This window comes from Pinus tabuliformis, chromosome Q (genome assembly GCF_031772625.1).
Source record: "Pinus tabuliformis cultivar Carrire ecotype Pingquan chromosome Q, CPIR1, whole genome shotgun sequence".
NCBI classification, from domain to species: domain Eukaryota; kingdom Viridiplantae; phylum Streptophyta; class Pinopsida; order Pinales; family Pinaceae; genus Pinus; species Pinus tabuliformis.
The window spans coordinates 696,075,515-696,102,679 of NC_142296.1; the positions used below are offsets into that span (position 1 = coordinate 696,075,515).

Here is a 27,165-nt window from a genome sequence, read left to right on the forward strand (position 1 = left end):
ATGAAAAGAAAATGATTGGTAGTGCCGCACCTCGCTATAAGCGGTTGAAAGACTATCGCAGGTGTAGGGGCGTGAAAAGTGGTATCAGAGCTGGTCCAAGTTTTGCAAGAAACTTGGTGCACTGAATCAAGGAGCTGATTCTACGAAGACCGAAGACTTGGCAAGGAGTTCAAGTTTTGTAGGTGACAGGTGGAATATCAGGGTGATTCAGGTGAATGGTGAAACAGGTTTAGCAGAGGTGAAGCTTTGTGCTTGGGCCAAGCTGAACGACAAAGCATGGCAGGTTTGGAAGAATGTGAAGGGAAGCTCTTGCTTACATTATACAGGTTGAAGCGGATGAAAGAAGAGAATCCCTGAATTCGAGAGAAGCTTGAAGTCTTGGAAAAGAATGTTGAAGACGAACTTCTTTAACTTGGTTGGATAATGGAGCAAGATGAAGTTGCAGATTGTGCTAACAAGGAAGAGGAAGTCGTGATGATCGAGGATGTTGCAGATGTGACAATGATGGAGGATGAACTTGAGATTGATCAAGTTGGACCAGGATCGTGCAATTTGCAGACATGGATGGATGAGGATACTCATATGGAGGAGCCTCATGATGATGATGTAAGTACTATTGATACTTGTGTTTCACTTGAGCATTTGGTAGATGGACCGTATGCAGGGAAGGGCAAAGTCAGTTTGCCGATGCTAGGGAGGATCTTACCATAGATGTCTATGATGAGACCTTGTATGGAGAAGCAAGGATTGTTGACTGTTGTAGGACTTGTTGGGGTTGTTTTTGATCTTATGATAGAAGGTACAAAGGCCCGTGACAAGGGAGGAACATGATGATCATTGCGGAGGATTGGGTCATGCTTTAGCCACATGAAGAATTGGCTAAGTGCCCGACATGACTCATGGACAAGATAGCAGGAGGGCACACACTTGAGTTTGATGATACTTGAGTGGACTTCTCATGGTCGAGACCAAGAGCAAGTCTTGGTGGAACCTTCAGTGGGGGAGCTATGATGGAAGGGACTCGTGATGATGATGATATGGTTGGGTAATCGAGTTCACTAGACCGAAGATTGCAGACTTGGATGAGAATGATCGATTGTTGTGATGGGTATTCTTGGTTGGACTACATGGAAAACTTAGTCATGGACATCAAGCTGGAGACATGGAGCATGGAAATATTATGGAGGGACATTATGCGGGAGCACTTGTAGAGGTGTCACTTATGGGCATCCAATGAGGAGTGCCAATGCAAGGATGTTGTGCAGGTGGATTTGTTGATGTGACATGGAGACTTATTACTTATGAGCCGATGGAGAGGTTGTGCACTTATGTACAACAAGGCCATGGACTTGGATGGAGTTGTGAGTAGAATATGGAGCATTCCTACTACATGGAGAGCTGAGGCATCTTGCAAAGACCTTTGGGCCGAGACTTGTATGCTTGCTAGATGTTGGTTGGAGATGACTCATGGAGCTCATGACGACATGAGGTTGTGACTTTTGGAGACTTCATATATGGTGGACTTGGAGGATCTTATGCATTGAGGAGCTGAGGTCAGAGACTTTGATGCAAGATGGGGTGCATACTTTCAAGTACATGTATGGGAATGACTTGAAAGAGTGACTTGATGTGGAAGATTAATATGAGACACTTTGGAGTGATGAAGTTACGACGATGATGATGCCTTGGTAGCAACACTTGGGCATGGGTTGAGCTGAGACTTAACTACTTTTGACACATGGGAGCTGATTGATCTATGATCATGGGCAGCACATGGATAGATGAGACAGGTGTATACTTGTTTCTATGGCAGAGTTGGGGAATGGCACATTGCAGATATGATAGAGGTTGTTTCATGGACCTGGATGGGGCACATCAAGAGTCGGAGTTTGATGAGATGGTCTCTTCATATTGAGGAGGCACACATATGGATGATGATGTTGGGGTAGATGCGTCTGATTTCATGCAGCACATTAGTACCAGACATCATGGACAACATGTTGCAGACGAGATGAGGACTACTTCATGGACCTGAGCATGGCTTACTTATATGGAGATAGATTCTTGATCGAGTTGAGGATGTGACGGGATGTTCTGAGAAACAACTGATGGTGGCATAAAGATGTGCATTCTCATGGTTTGAGCAGACAGTTGGATTGATCACCTGATTAATTCAAACATGAAGTGATCCAGTGTACAGAGATGTGTTAGCATTTGTTGGAGTATCATGGCAACAGTTCACATGATGAGGTCGGCACGGATGTTGCAGGAAGCATGTAGCTTGAGATGGAAGGGCCAGCCTTCCACAATGGGGAGCAGCGTGTGGAGATTGCAACGAGATGATCGATGGTCATGGATTGAGATGATTTTGATGTATGACATACCAATGAGGTGTATACCTTGGTATGGCGATCTTGGTAACAGATGGTTGCTGGGATGAGACATGATGGAGACGGTGGTTCTACATATGTTGCAGGATGGTTACAGTGTGTGGAGGAGTTGACATCATGGATGAGACAAATATTGATGATCTTGATGGATGGCTACCAGGATGGTATGTTGTCGAGGGCGACAACGACTTCAGGTGGAGGAGGATGTAAGGACCTGCAGTTCTTACGCGCGTTCCGGCTGAAGTGCAAACTCAACATAAGCGTGCGAAGGTGTTATGAGTGCATGTAAGGTTGGGTGAACGATTTATATATGCGTGGGAGCATAATGGAACACCCACGGGCCGACCAACGAACAAAGTAAGGCCGACCTTACTTGGGAGCGTTTGAGGGAAGGCCGACTTGAGTTTTGAAGCATTTGCGATGAAGGTTGAGGGCGTGGGCAGGTCGGCTGGGTAGCCACGACCTTGCCTGCCGCTCATATATATTGGAGGTGCGTTGGAGCTCATTCAACCATCGCACCATCACTCAACCATTAAGAACTCGCTCATCATGTGAAGAAAAGGCGCAGGTCTAGTGTGGATGCAGCAAAGAAGAGGAAGGCACAGATTTGGATGATGCGCCTGCTCTTGGGCAAGGTCGCACAGAGATAGCGTGTTTCTTAGTTTTGGGTGAGGGCGCGGGTAGAGGTCGCCTGCCGGTTGGAGAAGGGTGTGCACGGGTGTGGCGCCCAGGTTGTGCGAAGGAGCGCCCGATGGTGAACAAGGGCGTGGGCACCCGGTTTGTGCGACGACTTGGCACGGGTTCTTAGGTGACTCAGGTGAGCGCCCGCCCGTCATGCAAGTGTGCACGGAGTGAATTTTGGTGAAGTGTTGAGATTTTGAACGGAGGTGTGACTTGTGCGGAGGCGCCCATGTGTGGCAACTTGGTTACGATGAGGCGTGCCTAAGTTGGGCAAACAACACGATCGTGCGACGAGGTGAACGAAGGGTTGGTGAGTTGTGCGGCGACCGTGCGGAGGTGCTGACGAGCTAGGCAACAGAGTTTGCCGAAGTTGAAAATTGGCTAAGTGTAAATTTGGGGTTTCCCAAGATTTAACTTGTACTTGTAAAAGAAGATTATATATATTGATTCGGGCAGAATCATATTGCGGGGAGTTGCCCCTCCCTTTATATTGTTGTGCATTTCTCTTGTATAATTTTGTTTATGTGAATGTTATGGGCTTTCACTTGTATAAAGGAACACATTAATAATACTTGGTTGTGAAACACAAAGTAGGATAAATGGAATGTTAGGTGTAGTCTACAATTGTAAGTATTGGTGAAAAGAAAACGATTGGTAGTGCCGCACCTCGCTATAAGCAGTTGAAAGACTACCGCAGGTGTAGGGGCGTGACAACGATGGATTTATATGCGTGGAAGCATGGTTTAGTACCTATGGAGCCGACCTACAACTTGAAGCAAGCCGACGGGGTATTTGCGATGGAGTGTGGGTGTGTTAAGGCGTGGCGGACGAGTCAGCCGGGTAGACCAACTCGCCCTGCCATTCGTATAAATTAGATGTGTGTGGAGATCATTTGGGGAAGCAACGAACTCTCTCATCATGTGAAGTAGAAGGCACAGATCTAGTGTGGACACAACAAAGAAGGAAGGCGTAGTTTTAGTGATGCGCTCGTTCTTGGGCAAGGCCGCACGAAGGTAGCACCCTCTCTTGGTTTGGGTGAGGGCGCGGGTAGAGGTCGCCCGTTGGTTGGAGTAGGGTGTGCGCGGGTGTGGCGTCCGGTTGTGCGAAGGAGCGCTCGACAGTTGAACGAAGGCGTGGGCGCCCGGTTTGTGTGACGACTTGGCACGGGTTCTTGGGTGACTCGGGTAAGCGCCCGCTCGTTGTGCGAGTGTGCACGGTGAGACATTTGGTGAAGTCGGTTGTGTGAAGAGGGTGTCTTGGTGACTTCACCCGCTGTCGTGTATGAAGACAAGGTTCGGTTGTGAAGTGCGGAAGGTAGCTCGTGTGAGGGCGCGCTTGCCTGCCTTGGGCAAGGAAATCTTGGTTGTCGCACAGAGGTGTGACGAGGTTGTAAATTTGGCTAAGTATGAAACTTGGAGTTTCCAAGTATACTTGTAAAGCATTGTAATATTGAAAGACTGTATAATATATTATTGCGCAGACTCATTGTTCAGAGAGTTGTCCCTCCCTTTATACTGTGCAATTGTGTTCTTCATTTATAATTGCTGATGATAATGAATATGTATGGGTATTCATTGGTATAAAGGAAACATTAATAATACTTGGTTGCGAAACACAAACTAAGTAGTACATATGGTTAGGCGTAGTCCACGAACATAAGTATTGGTGAAAAGAAAGTGTTCGGTGGTGCCGCACCTCGCCAAGCGCGGTTGAAAGACTACCACCGGCCTGGGGGCGTGACAGTTGGTATTAGAGCTAGTCTGAAGACTTGGAGGAGTCTTGCATGGAGTTGGGTGAAGCAGGGGTACATACACTTGACAGTTGGTGACAGTGAAGCAGTTACTTGCAGGTGAAGGAAGCTGTTTCACATACAAGTGGAACAAGAGCTGGTTCAGGTTGCAGGCATCTTGGTGAAGTTGTTGGATGGTCGAAACTAGATCGCAAAGAAGAAGGAAGCTATTAGCAATGGCAGTGGAATCTCAGGCTGGGTCTAGTCACGGTGCGAAGGATGCTACTATGGCATTCATTGAAAAGGTGTTGGAAAAGATGGAGGACTTAGAGGCTTTTTGGACTAAGAAGATGGACTTGGTCGAGAAAGATCAAGAGACCAATTCGAAGATGAGGGAAGAGCTCGAGGAACTCTGGACTCAACACGAGTACACTGATCTTATGTGTACACAACTTGAAGTAAGGGTCAAGGAGATTGAAAAGGCAAGAGACCGAGGTCTTGCAGAGATCGTGGACTTGCAGAAATCTCTTGATGAAGCCAAAGATGAGATCGCGGTGTTGAAGAGGGCCGTGAGGCATAACTCAGGTGGAGGAGTGCCTCATGTGAAAGTCAAGGAACCGAAATCTTATGATGGTACAAGGAGTGCAAAGACTCTTGGCAACTTTCTATGGGACACGGAGCAATACTTGGAGCGCTTGGGCCTATCCGATGATGAGACGAAGGTGAAGGTAGTTGCTCAGTTCTTGACAAAGGATGCTAAGATGTGGTGGCGAAGGAGGATGGATTAGATTGCCAATGGCAGTGCTGGTGACATTACTTCGTGGGATGAGATGAAGAAGGCTTTGCAGACCCATTTTAGTCCTCAGGATGAAACATGGGAAGCAAGGATGAAGATTAAGTTCATAAAGCAGACAGGGAACCTTCAGACATATTAGCGGGAGTTTGCAAGTGAGGTTCTGGAACTACCTGACATGGCGGAGAGGGACAAGGTGTTCAATTTCATTATTGGATTGAAGTCTTGGGCACGCAATGAAGTGAAGAGGTAGAAGATCAAAACACTTGAAGAAGCTTTTGCTACTGTGGATAGGTTGGTGGAGCATTATGATGAGACTTCTAATGATAGGAAGAAGAAGTCTGATAAGCCGAAAGAGAAGAAGAAGGATGATGCTTCGAAATTGGATGATAAGTCGAAGACGAAGAAAGCCTTGAAGTGTTGGATATGTGTTGAACCACATACGGTGAAGAATTGCCCTTCTAGACCTAAAGTGGTTGCGATTGCACAATATAATGCGAAGAATGAAGAAGCTTCTGTGGGGATGATGTAGATACTTGGTGTTGCTGTTGCTACAGAGGTGATCTCTCGGAGGGATCCTGAGAGGAATAGTTTGGAGTATGTTCGGATGAAGATTGGGAGTGCTGATATACTCACTATGGTGGATAGTGGGGCTACTCACAACTTCATGAGTGAAGATACTGCGAGAAGGATTGGGCTGAAGTTTGTACCGGTGAAGGCACAAATGAAGACAGTCAATTCTCCTCCTGATTGTGTTCTTGGTGTAGCTGAAAAGGTGGACACAACACTAGGTGAGTGGACAGGGAAAGTCGACTTCACTATAGTGCGAATTGATGACTATGAAGCTGTGCTGGGAATGGAATTCTTGAACAATTCGATGCTATGATTGTTCCACATTTGAAGAGGCTACACATTTACAATGGAAGGGAGGATGTACCCATTGGTGTTCCAACCATTGGAGTAATAAGGCCTGATTGTAAGTTGGTGGTGATGCAAATGGAGGATGAGAAGCGAATGGAAGATATGAGTAAGCAGTTGTCTATGGTTGAGACAAAGCTTACCGAGCAGTCATTGGTCATCAGGACACTTTCAGATAGTATCTTGGATTTGTCAAGAAGGCTAGAAGTAGTTTAGGATGATGATGATGATGATGAGGCTTATGTAAGGCCGAATGTCCGGGAGGAGGATCGGGTCACTTATCTACAGAGGATGGAGATAGAGAATCATGACAGATGGATTGAGATGATTAGTGAGGGTGAGCCTTCAGGGTCTATTCCCTCCACATCTTCTTAGATGACAAAGAAGATGGGGCTCATTGTTAGATGCTCATGGCAGTGAGTCCTTAAAATAGGTTGCGCAGGTATGGCAGATGGTGCAGGGATGGCTTGGCATCAAGCATCATGACATGTTGCAGATGGGATGAAGTTTCCATGGACTTGAACATGGGTGAGATTCTTGGTGAGTCTGAGATGTGGCAGAATCCGAGATACACTGGTAAAGGCATAAGGATGTTCACTCTCATGGCTTGAGCGTGACAGTTGGATTAGCTACCCAACTAGTTCAAACATGGGGTCTGGAAGTGCATGGAGAGATGCTGGCACCAGGAAGACAAGAAGGACAGTTCACAGGATGAGGATGACACATGATGGAGATGGCAGTTCTACATATGTTGTAGGGATGTTTGCAGTATGTAGAGGAGTTGACATCATGGACTGAGGATGAGACAGATATTGATGATGATCTTGGTGGATGGCTACCAGGATGGCATGTTATCAAGGACAACAACGACTTCAGGTGGAGGAGGATGTAAGGACCTGCAGTCCTTGACACGCGCTCCGGCATGAAGTGCGATGACAAACAAAGAAAGGACGAACTCAGACCTACAACGCGAAGATGTTATGTTATAATGTAATGCGTAGGAGGGGAGAACGATGGATTTATATGCGTAGAAGCATGGTTTAGTACCTATGGAGCTTACCTACGACTTGAAGCAAGCCGATAGGGTATTTGCGATGGAGTGTGGGTGCATTAAGGCATGGAGGACGAGTCGGCCGGGTAGACCAACTCGCCCTGCCACTCGTATAAATTAGATGTGTGTGGAGCTCATTTGGGGAAGCAACGAACTCGTTCATCATTTGAAGTAGAAGGCACAAATCTAGTGTGGACGCAGCAAAGAAGGAAGGCGCAGTTTTGGTGATGCGCCCCTTCTTGGGCAAGGCCGCACGGAGGTAGCACCATCTCTTGGTTTGGGTGAGGGTGCGGGTAGAGGTCGCCCACCGGTTGGAGTAGGGCGTGCACGGGTGTGGCGCCCGGTTGTGCGAAGGAGGGCCAACGGTTGAACGAAGGCGTGGGTGACTCGGGTAAGTGCCCGCCTGTCGTGCAAGTGTGCATGGTGAAACATTTGGTGAAACCGGTGGTGCGAAGAGGGTGTCTTGGTGACTTGGTGGAGTCACTCGCCCGTCGTGCATGAAGACAAGGTTCAGTTGTGAAGTGCGGAAGGCAGCTCGTGTGAGGGAGCGCCCACCCGCCTTGGGCAAGGAAATCTTGGTTGTTGCACAGAGGTGTGACAAGGTTGTAAATTTGGCTAAGTATGAAACTTGGAGTTTCCAAGCATACTTGTAAAGCATTGTAATATTGAAAGACTGTATAATATATTAATGGGAAGACTCATTATTCAGGGAGTTGCTCCTCCCTTTATACTGTGCAATTGTGTTCTTCATTTATAATCGCTGATGATAATGAATGAATATGGGTGTTCATTGGTATAAAGGAAACATTAATAATACTTGGTTGCGAAACACAAACTAAGTAGGACATATGGTTAGGTGTAGTCCACGAACATAAGTATTGGTGAAAAGAAAGTGTTCGGTGGTGCCGCACCTCGCCAAGAGCAGTTGAAAGACTATCATCGGCCTGGGGGCGTGATAGGTGGCATAGTGGAAGCGTGGGAGGACCCATGTTTATAGAGTTGTGTAGGTCGTCGATCTGGTTGAATCATTTTTGGGTCGAATCGGTAAGGAGCAGTCACGACAATGTGTGAAGATCTCTGTGGATCAAGTTGAATGATTTGAGTGGAGAGTTGACCTTCCATGTGAGCTGATCTGTTTCAGGGGACTGTGTTGTTGTTCGAAGAGACTACGCTCAGGAGATTGTGCTCCTGTTTGAATTGTTGAAAAAGGTTCGTCTAAGAAATCATCTACAAACGACAATACTTTGTCTAGAGAAGACCGAAAGGGTAAAAGGCATCTATATGGAAAACACTATGAAGATGGCGAGTACCAGCCAGAAATAGGGGATGCCTATCATTCCAAAAGTTATGCACGCAAATCAGTTGATGGGAAATCACGTCGCGAGAGGGTTTCTGGTGGTAGAAGAGGTACGATTGATGTGTATGGGGTGAATTCTAAAGAGGAAAAGAGCGAGAGAAAGAATTATGGAACTAGAAGCAGTGCGCCTATTGACGGGGATAATGCTATGGTTTCTGATGGAAAGCCTAATAATGAACAGGATAATGGTAGGCGACAACAATCGGATGATGAAAAATCTAGTGTGTGAAAAATGGCAGTGAACTACTAGATCATATTCTAGGTAGCATCCCATATGATTTATTAGAGATTTAAAATGAATTCAGAGAGCAATCATATGGTGCCTTGATTCCAACTTCTATTTTGTCAAGATGCATGTATTTCAGGGAAAAATGTTATTCATGTAACTCTGGTTAAAAGAATTGGATGTTGTATTGTTGTGACATTTAGTTTGGCCAACTATTGTCACCAGTTTAAGTCTAGGTTGGAATTGGCCATTCCAACAATAGACAAATTTATTTGCAGGAATGCTTAACAATAAGATATAATGAAGACATGACAATGAAGATGGCATTAGAGGAGCTGCATCAGAGATTGGAAGACGATGTACAATTGAGTGTGTGTGAATTAGTGTGAGTTTGTGGAACAACCTCATGGTCTAGTATGAGTCACATATTGTAATTAGAACAAATCTACATGTCATATACTCTTTTGTAATGGTTAATTGTGGTCTTGAAATGTTTTATGTACCTTATGTGCTGTAAGACCCAGAGAGGCATGCATACCTTTTGTTATGTGTTCCCTTTGTAAGAGAGTTTTAACACCTTGGAAGGGTATGCCATGCAGGATGGATACACTTGGGTGGGCCATGTTGGTTTTAGACTCCATGAGGTGAAATTTTATATTTAGGGAGAGTTAATTGAGAGGTTGGATGAACCATGTATGTGAAGGACTTCCTAGTAGACTGGCGGTTGCAGCAGTTGGGAACCCATGCATTTCGGTAGATGGTTTTCCTTTATATGGACATCGACAATTGCATGAACAAGGTACAAGGTGTGATTACGAGACTTGACTAGATGTAAACTTTGTAGATTGATATCAAGACAAATACCCATTAAGGGGGTGTGTTGGAATATTTAGTTCCTACTTGTCTCAGTTGTGTCTTTCTAATTGGAGGAGTTTGTTCCTAGCTATGTTCCTAGTTTGGTATGTGGTTGAAATATTCTCTCAACCAACAAATTATATGTCCAAGATAGTTTTCCTATCTTGAAATAATACTCTTGTATATATGTAATATGATATTTAATTAATGAAAGGAAAAATAATTTCCACTATCAAGTTTTATCAAATGTTGAGTGAGAGAGGTTTAAATTCTCACACACAACACCCGACTTCCCAAAGTGAATGTCTCTGTCTATGTGTAATTTTCCCTCTCTTTTGCTCTGTCACTGAGTATGTATGAGGCGAGAGGTTTTATAATTTGGCCTCTGCGTTACGCGTTACAGAGTATGGTAGATATTTGTTGCCGACGATAATAGATGTTTAATTTTTCATTTGCCTAAATTGTTTAAATATATTATATCACTAATGCCTCTGTGGCATGTTTAGTTTGAGTCTATCTTTTCTATATTGAATTATCCATTATTTATGCATGTTTAAACTACTTATGTGGCCAATTATTTATCCATGTTGAATTTGCTTATAATGATGATTATTTGATTATTTTATGTTTCATTACCTACGTTACATGTAAGACCTTTCTAATTTGAAGAAGTCAAAAGGGATATTTTCTATTGGGCCAAAATGAATGGACAAAGGGTGTGCATCGAAACAAGAAAAATTATGCTTCAGAATAGCCAATGAATAAAGAGTAACAGATAATGCTACGAAATGGCAAATGTAATTTTGACAATTTCATGAATTTTGTTCATTTAGGTAACTTTTTTTAATGAATATGGTGGAAAGTTATATTTTTACAAGTTGTTCAAAACATAATTTTGGGTGTTATAAGAACTTGGCTTATAATTTTTAATTTTTCAATGTTATGTGAACTTTTTGACTTTGGCTTATATTTTTTTTTGGTGTCATGTGAACTTGGTTTAGGTAGATTCGATGATGTAAACCAAGGCTCATATACATGAGAGTTGGGTGAATGTTTATTAATAAAAATATTATTTATTCAATAGATAAAAATCAGACTTGAATTGAAAAAGGAGTTACAGCCCACAAGTGAGTACTGCACCTGGAGACTGCACTCAAACAAAGAGAACTCTCTCCATACACTCTACTTCATCAAATGAGCAATTACATCATTAAGTACATTACTAGAGATCAGGAAGTTGCAACCAAACTCCTAAACTCTAGGAACAAATCCTAAACTAAGGAGATACGTTACAACTGGTGTAAACATTTCTCCATTAATACAAAATAATATTAATTATTTTCAACTCCCCCCCTTAATGGAGAAAGGATTATCCTGAACTCCTAACATCCCTCTAAACAATTCAAACTTTACACGCCCAAGAGGCTTAGTAAAAATATCAGCCATGTTATCACAAGTTTTACAATATTCAACACATATCTCTTTTGACTGTTGTTTCTCTTGATGAAGCAGAGCTACAGTGCTCTGCTTTTTGCTGCTCCATGCTATGACCTCGGATACAATGCTGAATGCGTAACCTGTGATAGATCTTCGATCATCCAAGTTACCTGCCCAATTGGAATCTAAAAAACCTGCTAGAATAACATCAGAAGTGTCAGTGTACAAAATGCCATAATTACTAGTACCACTAAGATACCTCAACACACTTTTTGCTGCGACCCAGTGACTTTCGAGTGGTTTTGACATGAACTGGCTCAACACACTAACATAATATGCCAAATCTGGTCTAGTTGTAGTCAGATATATCAAACTGCCAACTAGTTATCTGTACATGGTTGCATCCACCTCTTTAGTACCGTCGTCACTGCTCAACTTTAAGTTCTGCTGTAATGGTGTTGCTGCTGATCTGCACTGCTCCATTCTGAACCTTTCCAGCAAGCTTCTGGCATACTTCCCTTGAGTAAGAAAGGTTTGTCCAGAGTCTTTCCATCTCATACACTTGTGACATCTGATTTCTTTGATCAGATTGTTAGCATTCCCTGTTATGATCATATCATCTACATACAAAGAAATCAAAATAATTTGCCTCTGTTTATTAAACTTGGTATACAGATTTGGATCATTCAAGCTCCTATGAAAGCCATGCTGTACAAAAAATGAGTCAATTTTCTCATACCACGACTTGGGTGCCTGTTTTAAACCATAAAGTACCTTTTTCAATTTACACACAAGATGTTCCTACCCCTTTTTCACAAAACCTTCAGGCTGTACTAAATAAATTTCTTCCTTCAAGTCACCATTCAGAAATGCAGACTTGACATCTAGCTGGTGTAGCTGCCATTTGTGTTTTGTTTCTAAGGAAATTAGCATTCTAATGGTGTTTAATTTGGCTATAGGAGAAAAGGTGTCATTGAAATCTATTCCCTCTTTCTGTGAGTAACCCTTTGCTACCAGTCTAGCTTTAAGTTTCTCTATACTCCCATCTGCATTTATTTTTGGTTTATACAGCCATTTGCATCCTATGGGGGTTTTACCTTCAGGCAATTCAACCAAATCCCAAGTATGGTTTCTGTTTATTGATTCTATTTCCTCATACATTAGCAATGGAATGTGCCAATCACTGTTAGAGTCATCCTTTCCTTCTTCAACCTGTTCTAGTTCTAACATTGTAAATTCCCCAGGATTCCCAAGATTGAAAGAACCAACATGTTCGTCCTCCATAAGTTGCATAAGGCCTTCAACCAGATTAGAAATGAACTGGAAGCTCTGTGTATGTTTCCCATTTCCATAGACTGTCAAAGGCTCCTTGCGCAAAGCCTGAGCAACAAAATTACTTGCAACCCGACCATCATCACGGTACATTCGCGGACCGTATGTATTGAAAATTCGAGCAATCCGAACCTCAACATTTGCTCCCCTGTGATAATCCATAGTCAGAGTTTCGGTTGTTCTCTTACCCTCATCATAGCAACTGTGGACTCCGATGGGATTAACATTGCCCCAGTAAGCTTCAGTTTGAGGATGTTCAAGAGGATCTCCATAAACCTCACTAGTAATTGTAAGCAAAAAACGTGCCCCAACACACTTGGCAAGTTTGGATATGTTCAAGATTCCCACATCATTGGTTTTGATAGTCCTCATAGGATTGTGTTTGTAATGTACAGGGGAAGCGGGGCAAGCCAAACGGTAGATCTGATCAACCTCCAACAATAAGGGTTCCACAACATCATGCCTTATCCGTTCAAACCTCGGATTGCCAAAACGATGCAAAACATTCTCCTTCCTTCCTGTGAAGAAATTGTCGACAACAATAACATTGTCGCCTCTTGCCATGAACCTGTCAAGTAGATGACTGCCAACAAAGCCAACTCCACCCGTTACGACAACTCGTAGGGACTTTCTTTTCAAACCTAGGGGCACTTTAGCCCCCGAATTCACCATCGAACCCGAATGATATTGAGCAAACCGAGAAACAGGAGTCTTATAAACAACCCGATGAGGTTTGTCGGGCACAAACCTTCCATTTTCATTAACATTAGAAGCCAAAAAACCAGGCTGAAGGATAAAGAAAGTCGATGCGATGGTGATTCCTATCAAAATAAACAGCAGCCGCTGCTCCCTGAGTAAATAATCTACTTGCCTGATAATAGACCACGTCTTTTCTGGCTTAAGAGAGTACTCATCACTGTTATTCATATTGGACTGATAAATTTCTGATCCTCTGATGAATAAGTCTTCAATGAGCACCACCGGGCAAGTCCGATTTGCTGCCACTGAACAGATCAAGAACTCCAATGCGCCACCACCGGGCAAGTCCAATCTGCTCCCACCGAACAGATCAGGAACTCCAATGTGCCACCACCGAGCAAATCCGATCTGCTACCACCGAACAGATCAGGAGCTCCAATGCGCCACCACCGGGCAAATCCGATCTGTTGCCACCGAACATATCAGGAACTCCATTGCACCACCACCGGGCAAGTTCGATTTGCTGCCACCGAAGAGATCAGGAACTTCAATGCGCCACCACCAGGCAACTTCGATCTGCTGCCACCGAACAGATCTAAAATTTCAAAGTGCCACCACTGAGCAAGGCCGATCTGCAAGAAATTGCAGATTTTCCACAGAGAAAGAGGCTGGCGCTTCTCGACAGTGAAATAACCGTGCTGAAAACAAAATCGACGCGTCTTACGAAATTGGCGCGATTAAGGCTTGATTTTCCGTGCCAATAGCACTCTCTGGCGCGCTGGCGCGATTATCGCTCTCAAAACCGCGCCAAATGGCGCGACTGTTCCTTAATAAACAACGCCAACCTTTTCTTCCGCTCAAAAATGGTGCGACTGTTTGCGATGAAACCGCGCCAACCATATTTTCCGCTCAGAGATGATCAGTCATTTGAGACCTATATTCAGGTGTTATTGCAGTCCACCTAATTCTACGAATGTTTCTGTACACTCCACCGCCACTACAGTTCTATAATCAATGATGCATCCTAAAAAAAATTAAGGCTATCCCTACTCTACGCTCTGATACCAAGATAAAAATCAGACTTGAATTGAAAAAGAAGGAGTTACAGCTCACAGGTGAGTACTGCACCTAGAGACTACACTCAAACAAAGAGAACTCTCTCCGTACACTCTACTTCATCAAATGAGCAATTACATCATTAAGTACATTACTAGAGATCAGGAAGTTGCAACCAAACTCCTAAACTCTAGGAACAAATCCTAAACTAAGGAGATACGTTACAACTGGTGTAACCATTTCTCCATTAATACAAAATAATATTAATTATTTTCAACTTCAATTGATTTATTGTTTTTGTTTAGGTAATTAGGAAAATGTGTATTAATAACAATATTATTTATTTAATTGATTTATCGTTTTTGTTTAGGTGTTAGGTTGTTTCTTGGGTATTATAGTTTTTGTTATTTTTTTGGTTGTATTTTAGTTTTTGCTTTTTTTTGTCTTCATAGCTAACCCCTGAGAATGAGGGTGGAAGAGAATGAATCTCTATAGCAAAACAAATGAGGATTTCATTGTACTTTCAATTTTTTTTCAAAAGTTGAAACAATATCTAGTTAAAGATGGGCACTTGAGAGGAAAGGAGCAAGGTATTAAGACTAATGTTTATAGCAAAACAAAATGAATATTTCAATATCCATTCAAATTTGAATGTCCTTTTAAATGTTTTTAAAAGTTGAAAGGGTTTCTAGTTGAAGATGGTCATTGGATAGAAAAAGAGCAAAGTATTAAAATTAATTTGATGGCAAACATGTTAGGGGGGTTATGTTCAATTCAAGGCTTGTATGTGTGGCACTTAGTGTTGTCATTGATGGCAACATGATGTTATTTATGTTAAAGGGGATGTTTGAGACAAAGGTAGCATCATTCATGATGTTTAAGTATAAGAGTTGGATGTTCTCATTAATGATAAAAAGATGTTATTTATGTCAAAGGGGATGTTTGAGACAACGGTAGCATCATTCATGATCTTTAACGAAGTCTAAGAGTAGGATATTTCATAGGATCTCGTCACATGAAAAAATCATGGTATATCTTACTCAGGAAAAATCTAGTTATGGTCAATTGAAATTCCAGTGTTAATTGAGGGAACAAAAAATCCAAATTTGAATTTTTTTAACCAATGCACATGTTCAGAGAAGATCCACCATTGAATAGAGGAATTAATGGCTTTAAGCACACAAAGATGTGCACTATTTAACATCATTGATTATGCATCTCTCGGGTCAATCAATGTCACCTTTCATAGGTCAACTAATGAATGATGACAAAGATGCATATAATTTAATCAATCCTATTGAACCAACCAGATGATAACACATGGTTGCATCTTGTTTGACGATAACATGGATCTGTTGATGAAGGAAACGTGACACAGATGCACAATCAACATGACAAATTAGTTGTTGATATCAACACTATAATGTGGCACCACTAGGGGTTGCCATGTGGCAGGGAAAAATGGCAATTTTGGATTGGTGAAAAACCAAAATACATGTGACAGATGGCGCCCTTCACGAGTTGCCACATGGCTTGATGATGTCATAATGACATCATCAAGCAAACGACCAATTACCCTAAGGTCTAGGTTTTATGGGCAAGGTCATGTAATTTCAGGAGATGTTGGATCGATTATATGAGTTGGCCACATGGATTGAGTTCATTTGCATCTCCTATTTTTTAGTGCTACATGGTTCGGCATCTTTGTAGTGATCCATAAATTATCGTGGATATTCCACTAGACAAATCGTCACAATAGATTTGATAATATTATATTAAAAATATGAGATTCTACACTATTACAATTTTATTAAACTTTAATATTTGTAAACTTAACTGTAATTAGTGCATACATGAGTTCTCTCACATATAAGACACAAGATATGCTCTCTGGGAAACCCTTTCAGGAGAAAACCTAGCTGGAAGGTGAGGTTGCTTTGCTCTCTTTCTTCGTCTGGAAATATGGTTGAAAGTACAAAGAAGTAATGTATGTGGCCCGTGGGCCGCTACCGTGCACAACTCCTTTCTAGTTGCTCTACCTCCTATCTCTCATGGATATATTTGCTCAGCAATGGAACAAAATTCTCTTGAAAGAATGGAATGTTTGTTCCTGCTAGTGGCTCAGTTATAACACGGCCTGATAGCCTACTAGTGGTTAGTTTTGATTACATCAATTCTTAACTAGAGTTACAATATAGACTCTTCTAGATACTTTTACATCATAATCACATGGTTATCCCTGTTTCCATGAATAATGGGAGCTAATGCGGCATCCTCTCGAATTATAGATGTGAAAACAGGAAGGTCAACTTCTGAGTGGCATAACTTTTGCATATGGACTTCGATTGACGCGCTTCTTGCATCATTGGAAATATATTTGTGTGTAGAATAACATGAAAGGGTGTGGCACTATAGCGAAATTTTTTTACCCCAAAAAATGTTGTTTGATGCCTCAAAACATTCCCGAAAGGTTTCAGACCCAGTTTCGCCAAACTGGGTCTTGTTGGTAAAAATGGTCCCGTGAGCTGATTCCTCCACTTTTTCCACTCCAATGCATTGATATGGATGAAAAATAATATAATGATACAATCTGGATCATGTAGCTAGGACCATAAAACATTTTATATAGTGCAACAGAAGGCTTGACAAATAGACATCGCAACTGTTTCGAAAAGAACATTCTTTGGTATAAAATAAAAAGATTGGATGTGTGTTTGCCAATGACAAGATTGAACAATTTGGTGTGTGTTCTAGTTTCGAAGTAACTGTGGTATGGTTTGGTTGTGATTAGCTTGGTTCGAGGTTGATGTTAATAAATTCATTGCTCTGGTTTGTTGCAAAGGGTCCATTTAGTTACACCTAGTAGCCTAGCTCTGTGATGGAAAAAGTATGGTCAGGGACATCATTTGAGATTCATTGTTTTAGGTTCCAATTCACAGTTTCGAACAAAGTATGATTTCATGTTCTGTTACAGTGTATTGGTTCACTACCAAGTTTGTTGTTCTAGTTTCTTGGTTGTTTTTCAAATGTTGCGGTAATTTGGTTGCAACAATATAGTTCCAATCTAGTGGTCTGGTTTGATTTCAAGTTTGGGGAAGAACTTATTGTATCATTGTGGTTCATTGGTTTTATCATTATTTCATAACTTGTTTGCTACACAAGTGGAAGTTGTAGAACTATTTGTATCTGGATATATATCGCGTAAGTCCAAATGTGGTCAAGAAGGTAGTGTTACTATGTTATGTGGTCACATATAGTAAAGATTGTGGCAAAGACGTACTTGTTTGGTTGTGTGTAAGGTTCAAGTTGACCTTGACTTCGATCCACAACCCATATAAAAAGAATCACTCATCAAAATCATATTGACTGCATGATAAGGCAAATCCTATTGAATAATAGATATACATGTAAACAAAGATGGTCATATGTACTAGTAGGTTATCGGTGTTATGAGATTGGTATGGAGTCGGAACCGAACTCACTATTGAACTAACTTCAAGTCGCAAGTAGTATGCATAATTCATTGTGTATTGGTCTGTTGGTGGTGTAGTGGCATTGCATTGGACGAGAACCATGTTCAAGTCTTGATACCTGTCAGGCTGGAAAAACTTTTTTTAATTGTTGTAACTCCCTTTTTTTCGTATGTTTCATAGGTTGTTTATGGTCATTTTGTAGATTTGGCATTGTGGTTTAGCCATTTTTTCAAAGCGCACCCAGAAAGTGTAATTACATAGAAAGGTTAATTTAATATAAAGTTGTATTTGGTTATTTTGGGTTTCTAAGAGCATTAGTTGTCCATATTGAGTTCCGGAAGAAATTGGTCGATCAGGGATTAGAGATGAATGTAACCAAAGGAATATAATTCTCTTTTGACACTTATTTGATGGTCAAAATCTCATTTTTTTTAAGGGTCTATGAACATGTTGCAGTTTTTTTGGACATATGATGTAAAAAAAAATTGAGAAGGGTTTCAATGACTAGATTGAAGAAATTATTAAAGAAAAGTATGGGTAGTAGTATGATAGCCAAAAATAGTGATTGATGTGAATTTTATTGCAATATAATGGTTGTTGGTTGTGTGGTAGTGCAATGGTTGCAGGTTGTGTGGCAGCGCAATAATTGCGGGTTATGTATGGCAATGAAATGGTTTTGCAGTGACATAACTTGGAGGTTGTGATTGTAGTTTGTGACAATCTTTTTGATACTGAATTAAGTGATATATGATGATAGTGGATCCAATTTGAAATTGAGATGAAATAGATGTCCACAAGGAAGTTGAAGGAGGAGGTTGGTGCCTCCACTAAGGTTGGAGCCTCAATCAAGGTGTAGCCTATAATGAGCAGTGACTTGTACCTCTCGAGGTTGGTTCCTCAATCAAATTGTAGCCTATCGCAAGCAACAACTTGCATTTTTTAGGGGTATTTGTCTTCAATAGGTTGGAGCCTACAAATTGATGTAGATGAATTGATGATAAAGAAGAAAAATATTAGTGGTTTTATCCCGTCAAGGTTTCCACCTAAAAAAATGTACTTGTTTGTGATGTGATTACTTCTTAATATGTTACTGATATGATGATGCATTGCTATACTTGATATAATTTTTATGGTACATTTCTATATGGTTGCATGATTATGAAAAGTTGTGAAATGGTAAATTGATCTCACACTGATTCACCACCCCCTCTTAGTGTGACCTTTTGGCCTGCAAGTGGTATCATAGTAGGTTAACTTTAGAACATCTAACTTTTACAAGGTTGAATATCAAGTAGAAATGGATACAACTAGAGCAGTGGGGAAGCCCCCTATGTTTGATGGAACCAACTATGCATTTTGGAAAATAAGGATGGAGACATATCTCATCTCCCTAGGAGAAACAATTTGGTAAATTGTGGAAACTGAATATGAAGTCCCAAATGTCATTCCGACAGATGAAACATAGAAGATTGTCCACATATATATGCACAAGCTAAGCATGTTATATTAAGTGGGTTGGCAGAATCATAATTTATCAAAGTAATGCAATGCAAGTCAACCCATGAGGTAGGGAACAAACTCAAAACTTATTATGAAGGGGATAAGAAAGTTAAAGAAGTCAGGTTGCAATCTCTTAGGGATCAATTTGAAATCTTGAAGATGGAAGAATATGAGGACACTGCTTCATATTTCTTTCAAGTAAACAATATAGCAACTCTATTACAGGTCTTAGCAAAGAATTCCTTGATAGCTATGTAGTTTGAAAATATTGAGACCGCTTCCGTCAAGATTTGATCCTAATTTATCATCCCTCAAGGAACTAACGGGGGTATACAAGATGTCTGTGGATTAACTTCATGGAACTCTCTTTAATACGTGTTAAGAATCAAGGAATACAATTCAGAAGTCAAGGAAGCAACTTTCAAGGCAACAAAAGAAGAGAAAAAGAAAAAAGATCAAGAAGATTACAACTCTGATGAAGAAGAACCAAGTTTGTCTAAAATTTGAAAGAGGAACAAGTAAGTTTAAAGCTAAGATTATTTTTAAATGTTTTGAATGTGGAAGAATTGGTCATTATGCCAAGATAAATGATAGTAATGATAATTCAAGATTCAAACCCAAGTATCAAACGAAGAAGCAAGCTAATAAGAAAAATAACTTTTACTCAAAGAAACAAAGTGACAATGAAAGCAATGCAAGTGTGATCGATGAAGAAATGAGTGGAATATTATTCATTGTTGAGGCTGAAAAACATGAAGCGGAAGTTGATTATGAGTTCTATTATGATATTATAGTTGTATTTTCTCTGTACTGTTTATAGGTTTGGCTTTCTCCGTTATGTTGGAATTTTCCTTATTGTTCTTGAGGACTCTGGCATTGGTTTTGGGGTAGTGGCTTAATTATGGATGTGATCGGACATTGATGGGCTATTATTTTATATGTGTGGTTGATCTACTACATTTATGGGTGGTTGAGGGGCGGTTCCTTAACCACATTTATTGACTTGACATCCCATTTACTCCTCTAGGGTCCGATTGGGTGGTCACTTTAAATACTTAGATCATTGTTGTGGGGATGGATCTGAGCCATTAAGACTTGGTTCAGTTTGGAGACATATTAGATTTCCTTTGAGGTGGAAATATCTACTTCTTATTCATATTTGGTGTAGGTCTTGGTATTTACGTAGGATTTTGTGGACACTTTAAGGTGAAATTAATTTTTAGGATTGGATGGCCTTCTATATTCGGGCCTATTGCATTAACTACTTTATTTCCAGCCATAAAATTTCTCTCTTGGGGGACAGTTAGTAAATTCATTGATATCCTTGATAGGGGTATTGGCAGTGAGTGGGTGTATTTATCTTGGTGTTCGCGTTGTCACAAATTGGTTTGGCTTCACTTCGACATGGCAATATCCACTCATTCTGCTATGGGGACCTGACATGTTTGGGGGTTCCTTGTTGACGTGATTTTCTAGATCGACGTGATACTTCCTGTTCAGGCCCCATTGGTGCACATATATTTGTTGGTTGACATGGAACGTCCACATTTATCTTTATGGAGGTATTTATTCTTTGATTTGAGGGAAAATTATATATGATCAGGGCTTTGGTCTGTACACATACTTTGGGGGCATAATGGATTCTAACATTTTATTTTTGAATTGTGATGGGGATTGATGGACATAGTAGGCAGGAGGCAAGTGGCATTGACATGAAATGAATATTCTCTCTAGATTCAGACATGTTGGTTAGAGCGACCCTAGAGGCCAAATGTAGGTTGAGGCAGTGCTTACCTGATATCTTACTTCGAGTGTGTTCACCCACTTTGATATCCCTTCATCGGATTATGCTATTCCTTTGGTTACTGAGGGTTGTGTATATGCACAAGACTACATTTCAGATGTGATAAAAGGGCGGGTGAGGAGAAATAAGATTGTGAAAGCATCAGAGGAGGTTCATAAGCTTATCTTTGGGTCAAATGTTTTTTGGGACATTGTGGATGGTCTTCAACAATGCTCTCTTATTGGTAGGTGGGAATTCACCTGTATGGACGGGGCAAAAATGTGAGCTTGGGTGGAAAACCATTATTTTCCAATTATCAATTACAGGCCTAGTATTAGTATCCTTTGCAATCAGTGGTATTTTTTTCATTTTCTCCATGCTGAGGATGCTATTAAAATCTTAACAATTCCATGGGTCAATGGTCAAGGTTTTTTAACTCTCCAGTTTTGGTGTGTAGGATTCAATCCCTTTAAAGAGGTGTTGAAACAGAATTTGATGTGGGTGAAACTCCTTGTACTCCCTCTAGAGTTTTGGTCGCGGTCAGGCATTGAGGCAATTGGGAACTCAATAGGGAGATATATTTTTCTATAAGATCGTAGCATATGGGATATGGATAAGCGCATGGCATGGCTTCTTGTGAAAGTGGATTTTGTGGGTGAGCTTACTACTGAATTGGACCTGATATGGGGGGAACACTCCTTTCAACAATGCATTGATTATTGGGGAAACCCCCCTTAGGTTCGTAAGATGTCATGTGATTGGCCACTTATATTCCAATTACACACAACGTTTTGACGACCCTCGTCATGTTCATAATGGAAGGAGATCTCGTGGGTAGTAGGTCAAGGTAGAGATTTGAGGTCAGAGAAGGTATCAATTTTCGATCTTAAAGGTGTTCCTCCATCGACACTAGGTATAGATCTTAATTGTCATTCCTATCATCCTGTTTCTAATGTGGAAGTGTTGATATTAGACAGGGACATTTTATTGAGAAAATATTTAGTATCTGGTGTGGAATTGACTATTTCTCCTACTTTGGATGCCTTATCATCTTCTCCTATTATGGATGGGATTCATTTTTGTGGGGATATAACTACCCACAACTCTGCGGTGATGGATGATATCCACCTCACATATTGTACAAATTCTTAGGGCAGAGTCAATAATTCTGGAGCATCTACTATTTTTTCATCCCTCCCCACATTGCGTGTTGGTCATGTTGATCAGGACTCTTTTGGTTCTTTGGGGTCCATTGAAACATCCAACCGGGATGGGTGCTTCTCTCCCTCTATGCGGCCACCCACTTTGGTGCTTCAATTTGGTTCCTATAATGGATATCAGTTGCTCGCTAATTCGGTTGGGAGTGATATTGAACTACTCAAATTAAACCCAACACTCAATTTGGAATTACTCACCATACACACTAAAGCATTTCCATCAACAAGGGTGATTTTTAGCCCCCTCTCTCACCAAAATGTTACTATTAGAAATAGGCAGTGGGAAAAACATAAAGTGGATGAGATTGGTGGGGTTGTTCCTAGTGGTGTCTCATTAAATTTTATGGAGTGGTCAAACCCTTCCTCTACACCTTCATGCATGAATTCACCTAGTCGGTCTCTTAGGATAATATTCTGATATGATAATATTGTCACTAAATATTAGGGATTTGGGGAGCTCCTTTAAAATACCATCCTTGGGTTATCTTATCAAATTCCATCCTTTAGTCATACTTTTGCAAGAGACCATGATGCTTGGTGATAAGGCCTGACCTTTATTATCAAAAGATTTCCTTGGTTGGAGGGTTTGTGTGATATATCCTTTGGGACAATCGAGAGGTTTGGTTGTGTTATGGGATCCTCAGATTGTTAAATTTTTGGCCTATAAATCTTTTGTAGGTATTTTATTGTCGGGTTTTGCCAAGGGTGCTAATTTGTGGTTCCATATATTAAATACTTGTGCACCATATGCACCAAGGAAGGTTTTTTGGGAGCACATGGAATCTTTTGGCTTGATGCAGATGGCTTCATTCATTTTAGCAGGAGATCTTAATATGACAGTGGTTGCTAATGAGATATGGGGTTCGAGATGCAAGATGGATATTATGGGATATTATTTCAAGGAACTTTTTGGTTGTAATCATCTAGTTGGCATATTATCGACTACTCTTAGACCAACTTGGAGGAACGGCCAGACTGGCTTGGAGGGGATTGTTAAGCACTTGGACTGGTTTTTGGTTCCTGAAAACTTAGTGGTTCAAGGTTTGGGATGCTTCACTCATGGGTGGTTCCATCGATTATTTCGTTGTCACGACCCTATATTTCTCCATTGGCACATAGATTGTGACTAGAAGGGCATCCCTTATGAATTCAACCACTCTTGGCTCGGTGATAAGAAATTTGAGGGATTGATGAGGACTACTTGTGCTGATCAGGCTTGCATCATGGGGACTTATCAAATGGAGGTTGTATGTTGGAAACTTAGGCACTTAAAGAAGGTGGTGTGCATATGGGAGAAGGAAAAAAAGAGGAAAAACATTGACGAGTTGATCACGATTGACAACAAATTAATGGCACTATCAAGTCCTACTCTGCCTAGATATTTTTTAGTTGCACATAAAAAGATGGCCTGGGACTTGGAAGGTCAAAAGAGGGAAATTATTAAGTAACAAAAGGAAGAATAGAGGATAAAAGGTGTTCCATTTGGGTCATTAGGGGTGACAAAAACACAATTTTTTTCACAATTTTGCAAATAACAAGAGGCTAGAAAACACTATTTGGGAACATAACACTAGTACAAAATTACTAATTAATTACTAAACAACGACTAAAGTTTGCATATAAATGACCATTTCTCAGTGGGTGACCAATAGTGGATAATTTACAATATCTTATAGCGTGACCAACTTTTAGTCATTTTTAGCTTAGTCATTAATTGGTTGTTTCAATTTTGTCATATAGTAGTATATTTAGTCATAAATCTGGTCACTAATTTAGTCATTAATTGCCACAATTAATGACCAAATACACAACAAAATATACTACTATATGATCATCCCAGAAAACCAATTAATGAGCAAATAAATATGACTAAAATGTTGGTCACGTTATAAGATACTGTAAATTGGATACTAATAGTCATATATATGCAAATTTTAGTCATTATTTGAAACTAATTAATGACCAAAGAAATATGACTAAATTTCGGTCGTATTATAAGAGACTGTAAATTAGCTACTAATAGTCATATATATGCAAATTCTAGTCATGATTTGAAACTAATTAACGACCAAATAAATATGACTAAATTTCGGTCGTGTTATAAGATACTATAAATTAGCTACTAATAGTCGTATATATGCAAAATTTAGTCGTTATTTGTAATCACAAATTTATCATTTATAGTACTCATATATCTTTTTTTGGTAGTTTCATATTCATTATATAAATGACTGATATAGTAGTTTATATTCATCTCATTCACTTTCATTAATAATAATTATAAACGACATTTAGTTGTATATTCATTTTATTTGAGTTCATCGTTAATCAATACAAACTGTTAATTTAGTAGTTTTAGATTGATTTTATGTGTTCATTATTAATCCACATAAATTAATTCGTATGATTTTGTGACTAAATTAAAAAAATGTTATACAATGTTCACCTAATATGAAAACACAAAGTTTCATATGTTAATTACAATATTAAATAATATCAAACACAACTATAAATAATTTCAACCACATAAATTATATTATATGAAATGTCAAGTATTATAACATAAGTTTCCAACTTAATATTTGTTGGACTACAATTTACACATGAAATATTGTTTCATCGCTTCAAAACATTATAAATGTGTTGCCAAAGCATTACAAGTGAATTCACCAACTTTGAATACTTGACCATCAATCTCTATGTGTGTGTCTCATGGGGGATATTGGCTTTAAAGGATCACTACACTGGTTCTCTTCTCTCTTTTTCTGCATTTGTCGCTCCAGTGTTATTGTTTTCTTCTTTCTTCAATTCTTGCTTTTTACCATCAATACTAAGTTCCTCTTCTGGAAACGAAAGAAGTAACAATGAAAAGTATAAGATATAAAATACGATGAACACTGGAATATAAACTAAAGTAAACTATAAAGGATTTATATGACATATACCTAACATCAGTAATGTCAATGCCATATTTCCCGAGAAAAACAAGAAACTCGAACAAGTTTTCTTCAGTTGGGTGATAGTGGCCACTATGTGGCCAAATGACTTGTATAAACAAAGAAAATAAAATGTCACCATATAAAATAACACCTTAGTAACTTAGTATTCAACCTTTAGGATAATTTTAGGCACAATCATGCCAACTAAGCTACACGCTAAAAGTATTAGCTTGTATATAACTCGTGAAAACAAATAATATGAGGTGTGATGCTTAATCCTTGTTGTTTTATTCTCAATAGAATTTCATTCTCTAATGCATCATGTGCTCAAATAACAACATGAAATTAAATGTTTCTAATAGTCATGAAAATATTTTAACACAAAACAACTAAAAGGATTTCAATCAATATCGTGTAATACTAATTTCATCTTCAAGCTTTGGATGTTGTTTAAATGAACATGATACCAAATATTTTCGATTTCATAGTTAAAAAAAAAACAAAATCAAAGGAAACATTCAAAATACTATCAACAATAAAGAGAGGATATCATGGAATGGACATTGCAATTATAAAAAAAAAAAAAAAAATGCCTTTCCACCAATGTCTGGAATTCATATATCATTTGTTTTCCCAAAATAACCGCGAGTTGAAAGAATCACAACATTAAAAACCATAGGAATCCCAACTAGAAACATTTCCAAAGTTGATGGATCATATGCTTGAAGGATCTCCAACAACAAATGAATCATATCCAAGACATGTTATACATGGTCTCCCCAACCTTTTTCCAATCCCATTTCTTATAACCTACCCACACCAGAGTAAAGAAACAATCAAACATAGGCATTGAGATTTGTTTTTATCTCTTATATCTATAAACTTTGAATCTGATTTGTTTCAAGGACATACTAATTCATATTTAAAGTCTGTTGGAAATAATACTGAGAGGGGGGGTGAATCAGTATTATCAGATCAATAAAAAATTTTCAATGCTCAGAAACATATACGCTACTTCAGTTAAGTGAACCAGCGTGTACACGCTACTGTGTCTAAAGAAAACAACGTATAACCAGAAAACTTATAATTCAGTTAGTTTATCTTCAGTTAAGTGCATCAGGTCATTATTCACCATATTAAGAGTAAACAGATGCAGTATAACAGAACAGATCATCACACAAAAGCCACACACATGAACACCATGATATAAGGTGGAAACCCAATGTGGGTGAAAACCACCTGCTGCAAGTCGTCTCTATCTTTCTTTAATGAGAACTTCAGTTTACAATCTTTTGTACTGGTGCAGCCTTATACCAGTATGCAAGCTACAACCTGCAGAAGGCTTCAACCTTCTCTCGTTCTCCAAACTTCCTTGGAAGGGAGCTCCAATCCCCTTTGCTCTTGTACTAGCTAAGATACTAGTACGTAGGTGCTGGCCTACAATCTTCTTTCCTTCAGGTACCACTTTTCATCAATTTTCAGACTGGATACTCCTGAAGCACAACATTACAATCTGAAGACCATGATTTATTCACAAATCATTGAAGCATAAAACAACCAATATTAGCATCATCAATCTTTGAATTACTGAACCACTGAAACCCTGTCAAACCCAGTCACCAGAACACAGAGCAGACTACAGAACTCTGCAATAACAGCCAGACCCAACTGCAAACCCAAAAATCAAGCTTCAAAAGATACATGCTACTTCAAGGAGAGCAACCTGCGT

At 39.9% G+C, this 27,165-nt stretch overlaps 1 protein-coding gene and 1 pseudogene across 2 annotated transcripts in view; both read right to left on the reverse strand.

Annotated features, from left to right (window-relative positions):
• Positions 1 to 9,413: 9,413 nt before the first annotated feature.
• Positions 9,414 to 27,165, reverse strand: part of LOC149221448 (UDP-glucuronic acid decarboxylase 1-like) — a 44,068-nt gene continuing 26,316 nt past the window's right edge. The window contains exons 2-4 of the mRNA XM_089387382.1: positions 13,959 to 14,100; positions 12,597 to 13,773; positions 9,414 to 9,480 (exon numbers count right to left, since the gene is read on the reverse strand). Of these exons, the coding sequence (XP_089243508.1) occupies positions 9,414 to 9,480; positions 12,597 to 13,773; positions 13,959 to 14,100 (1,386 nt within the window). The remainder of the gene's footprint in view (positions 9,481 to 12,596; positions 13,774 to 13,958; positions 14,101 to 27,165) is intronic.
• Positions 25,051 to 27,165, reverse strand: part of LOC149221449 (WD repeat-containing protein LWD1 pseudogene) — a 72,644-nt pseudogene continuing 70,529 nt past the window's right edge. The window contains exon 5 of the transcript XR_016249653.1: positions 25,051 to 25,340. The product of XR_016249653.1 is annotated as a WD repeat-containing protein LWD1 pseudogene (transcript). The remainder of the gene's footprint in view (positions 25,341 to 27,165) is intronic.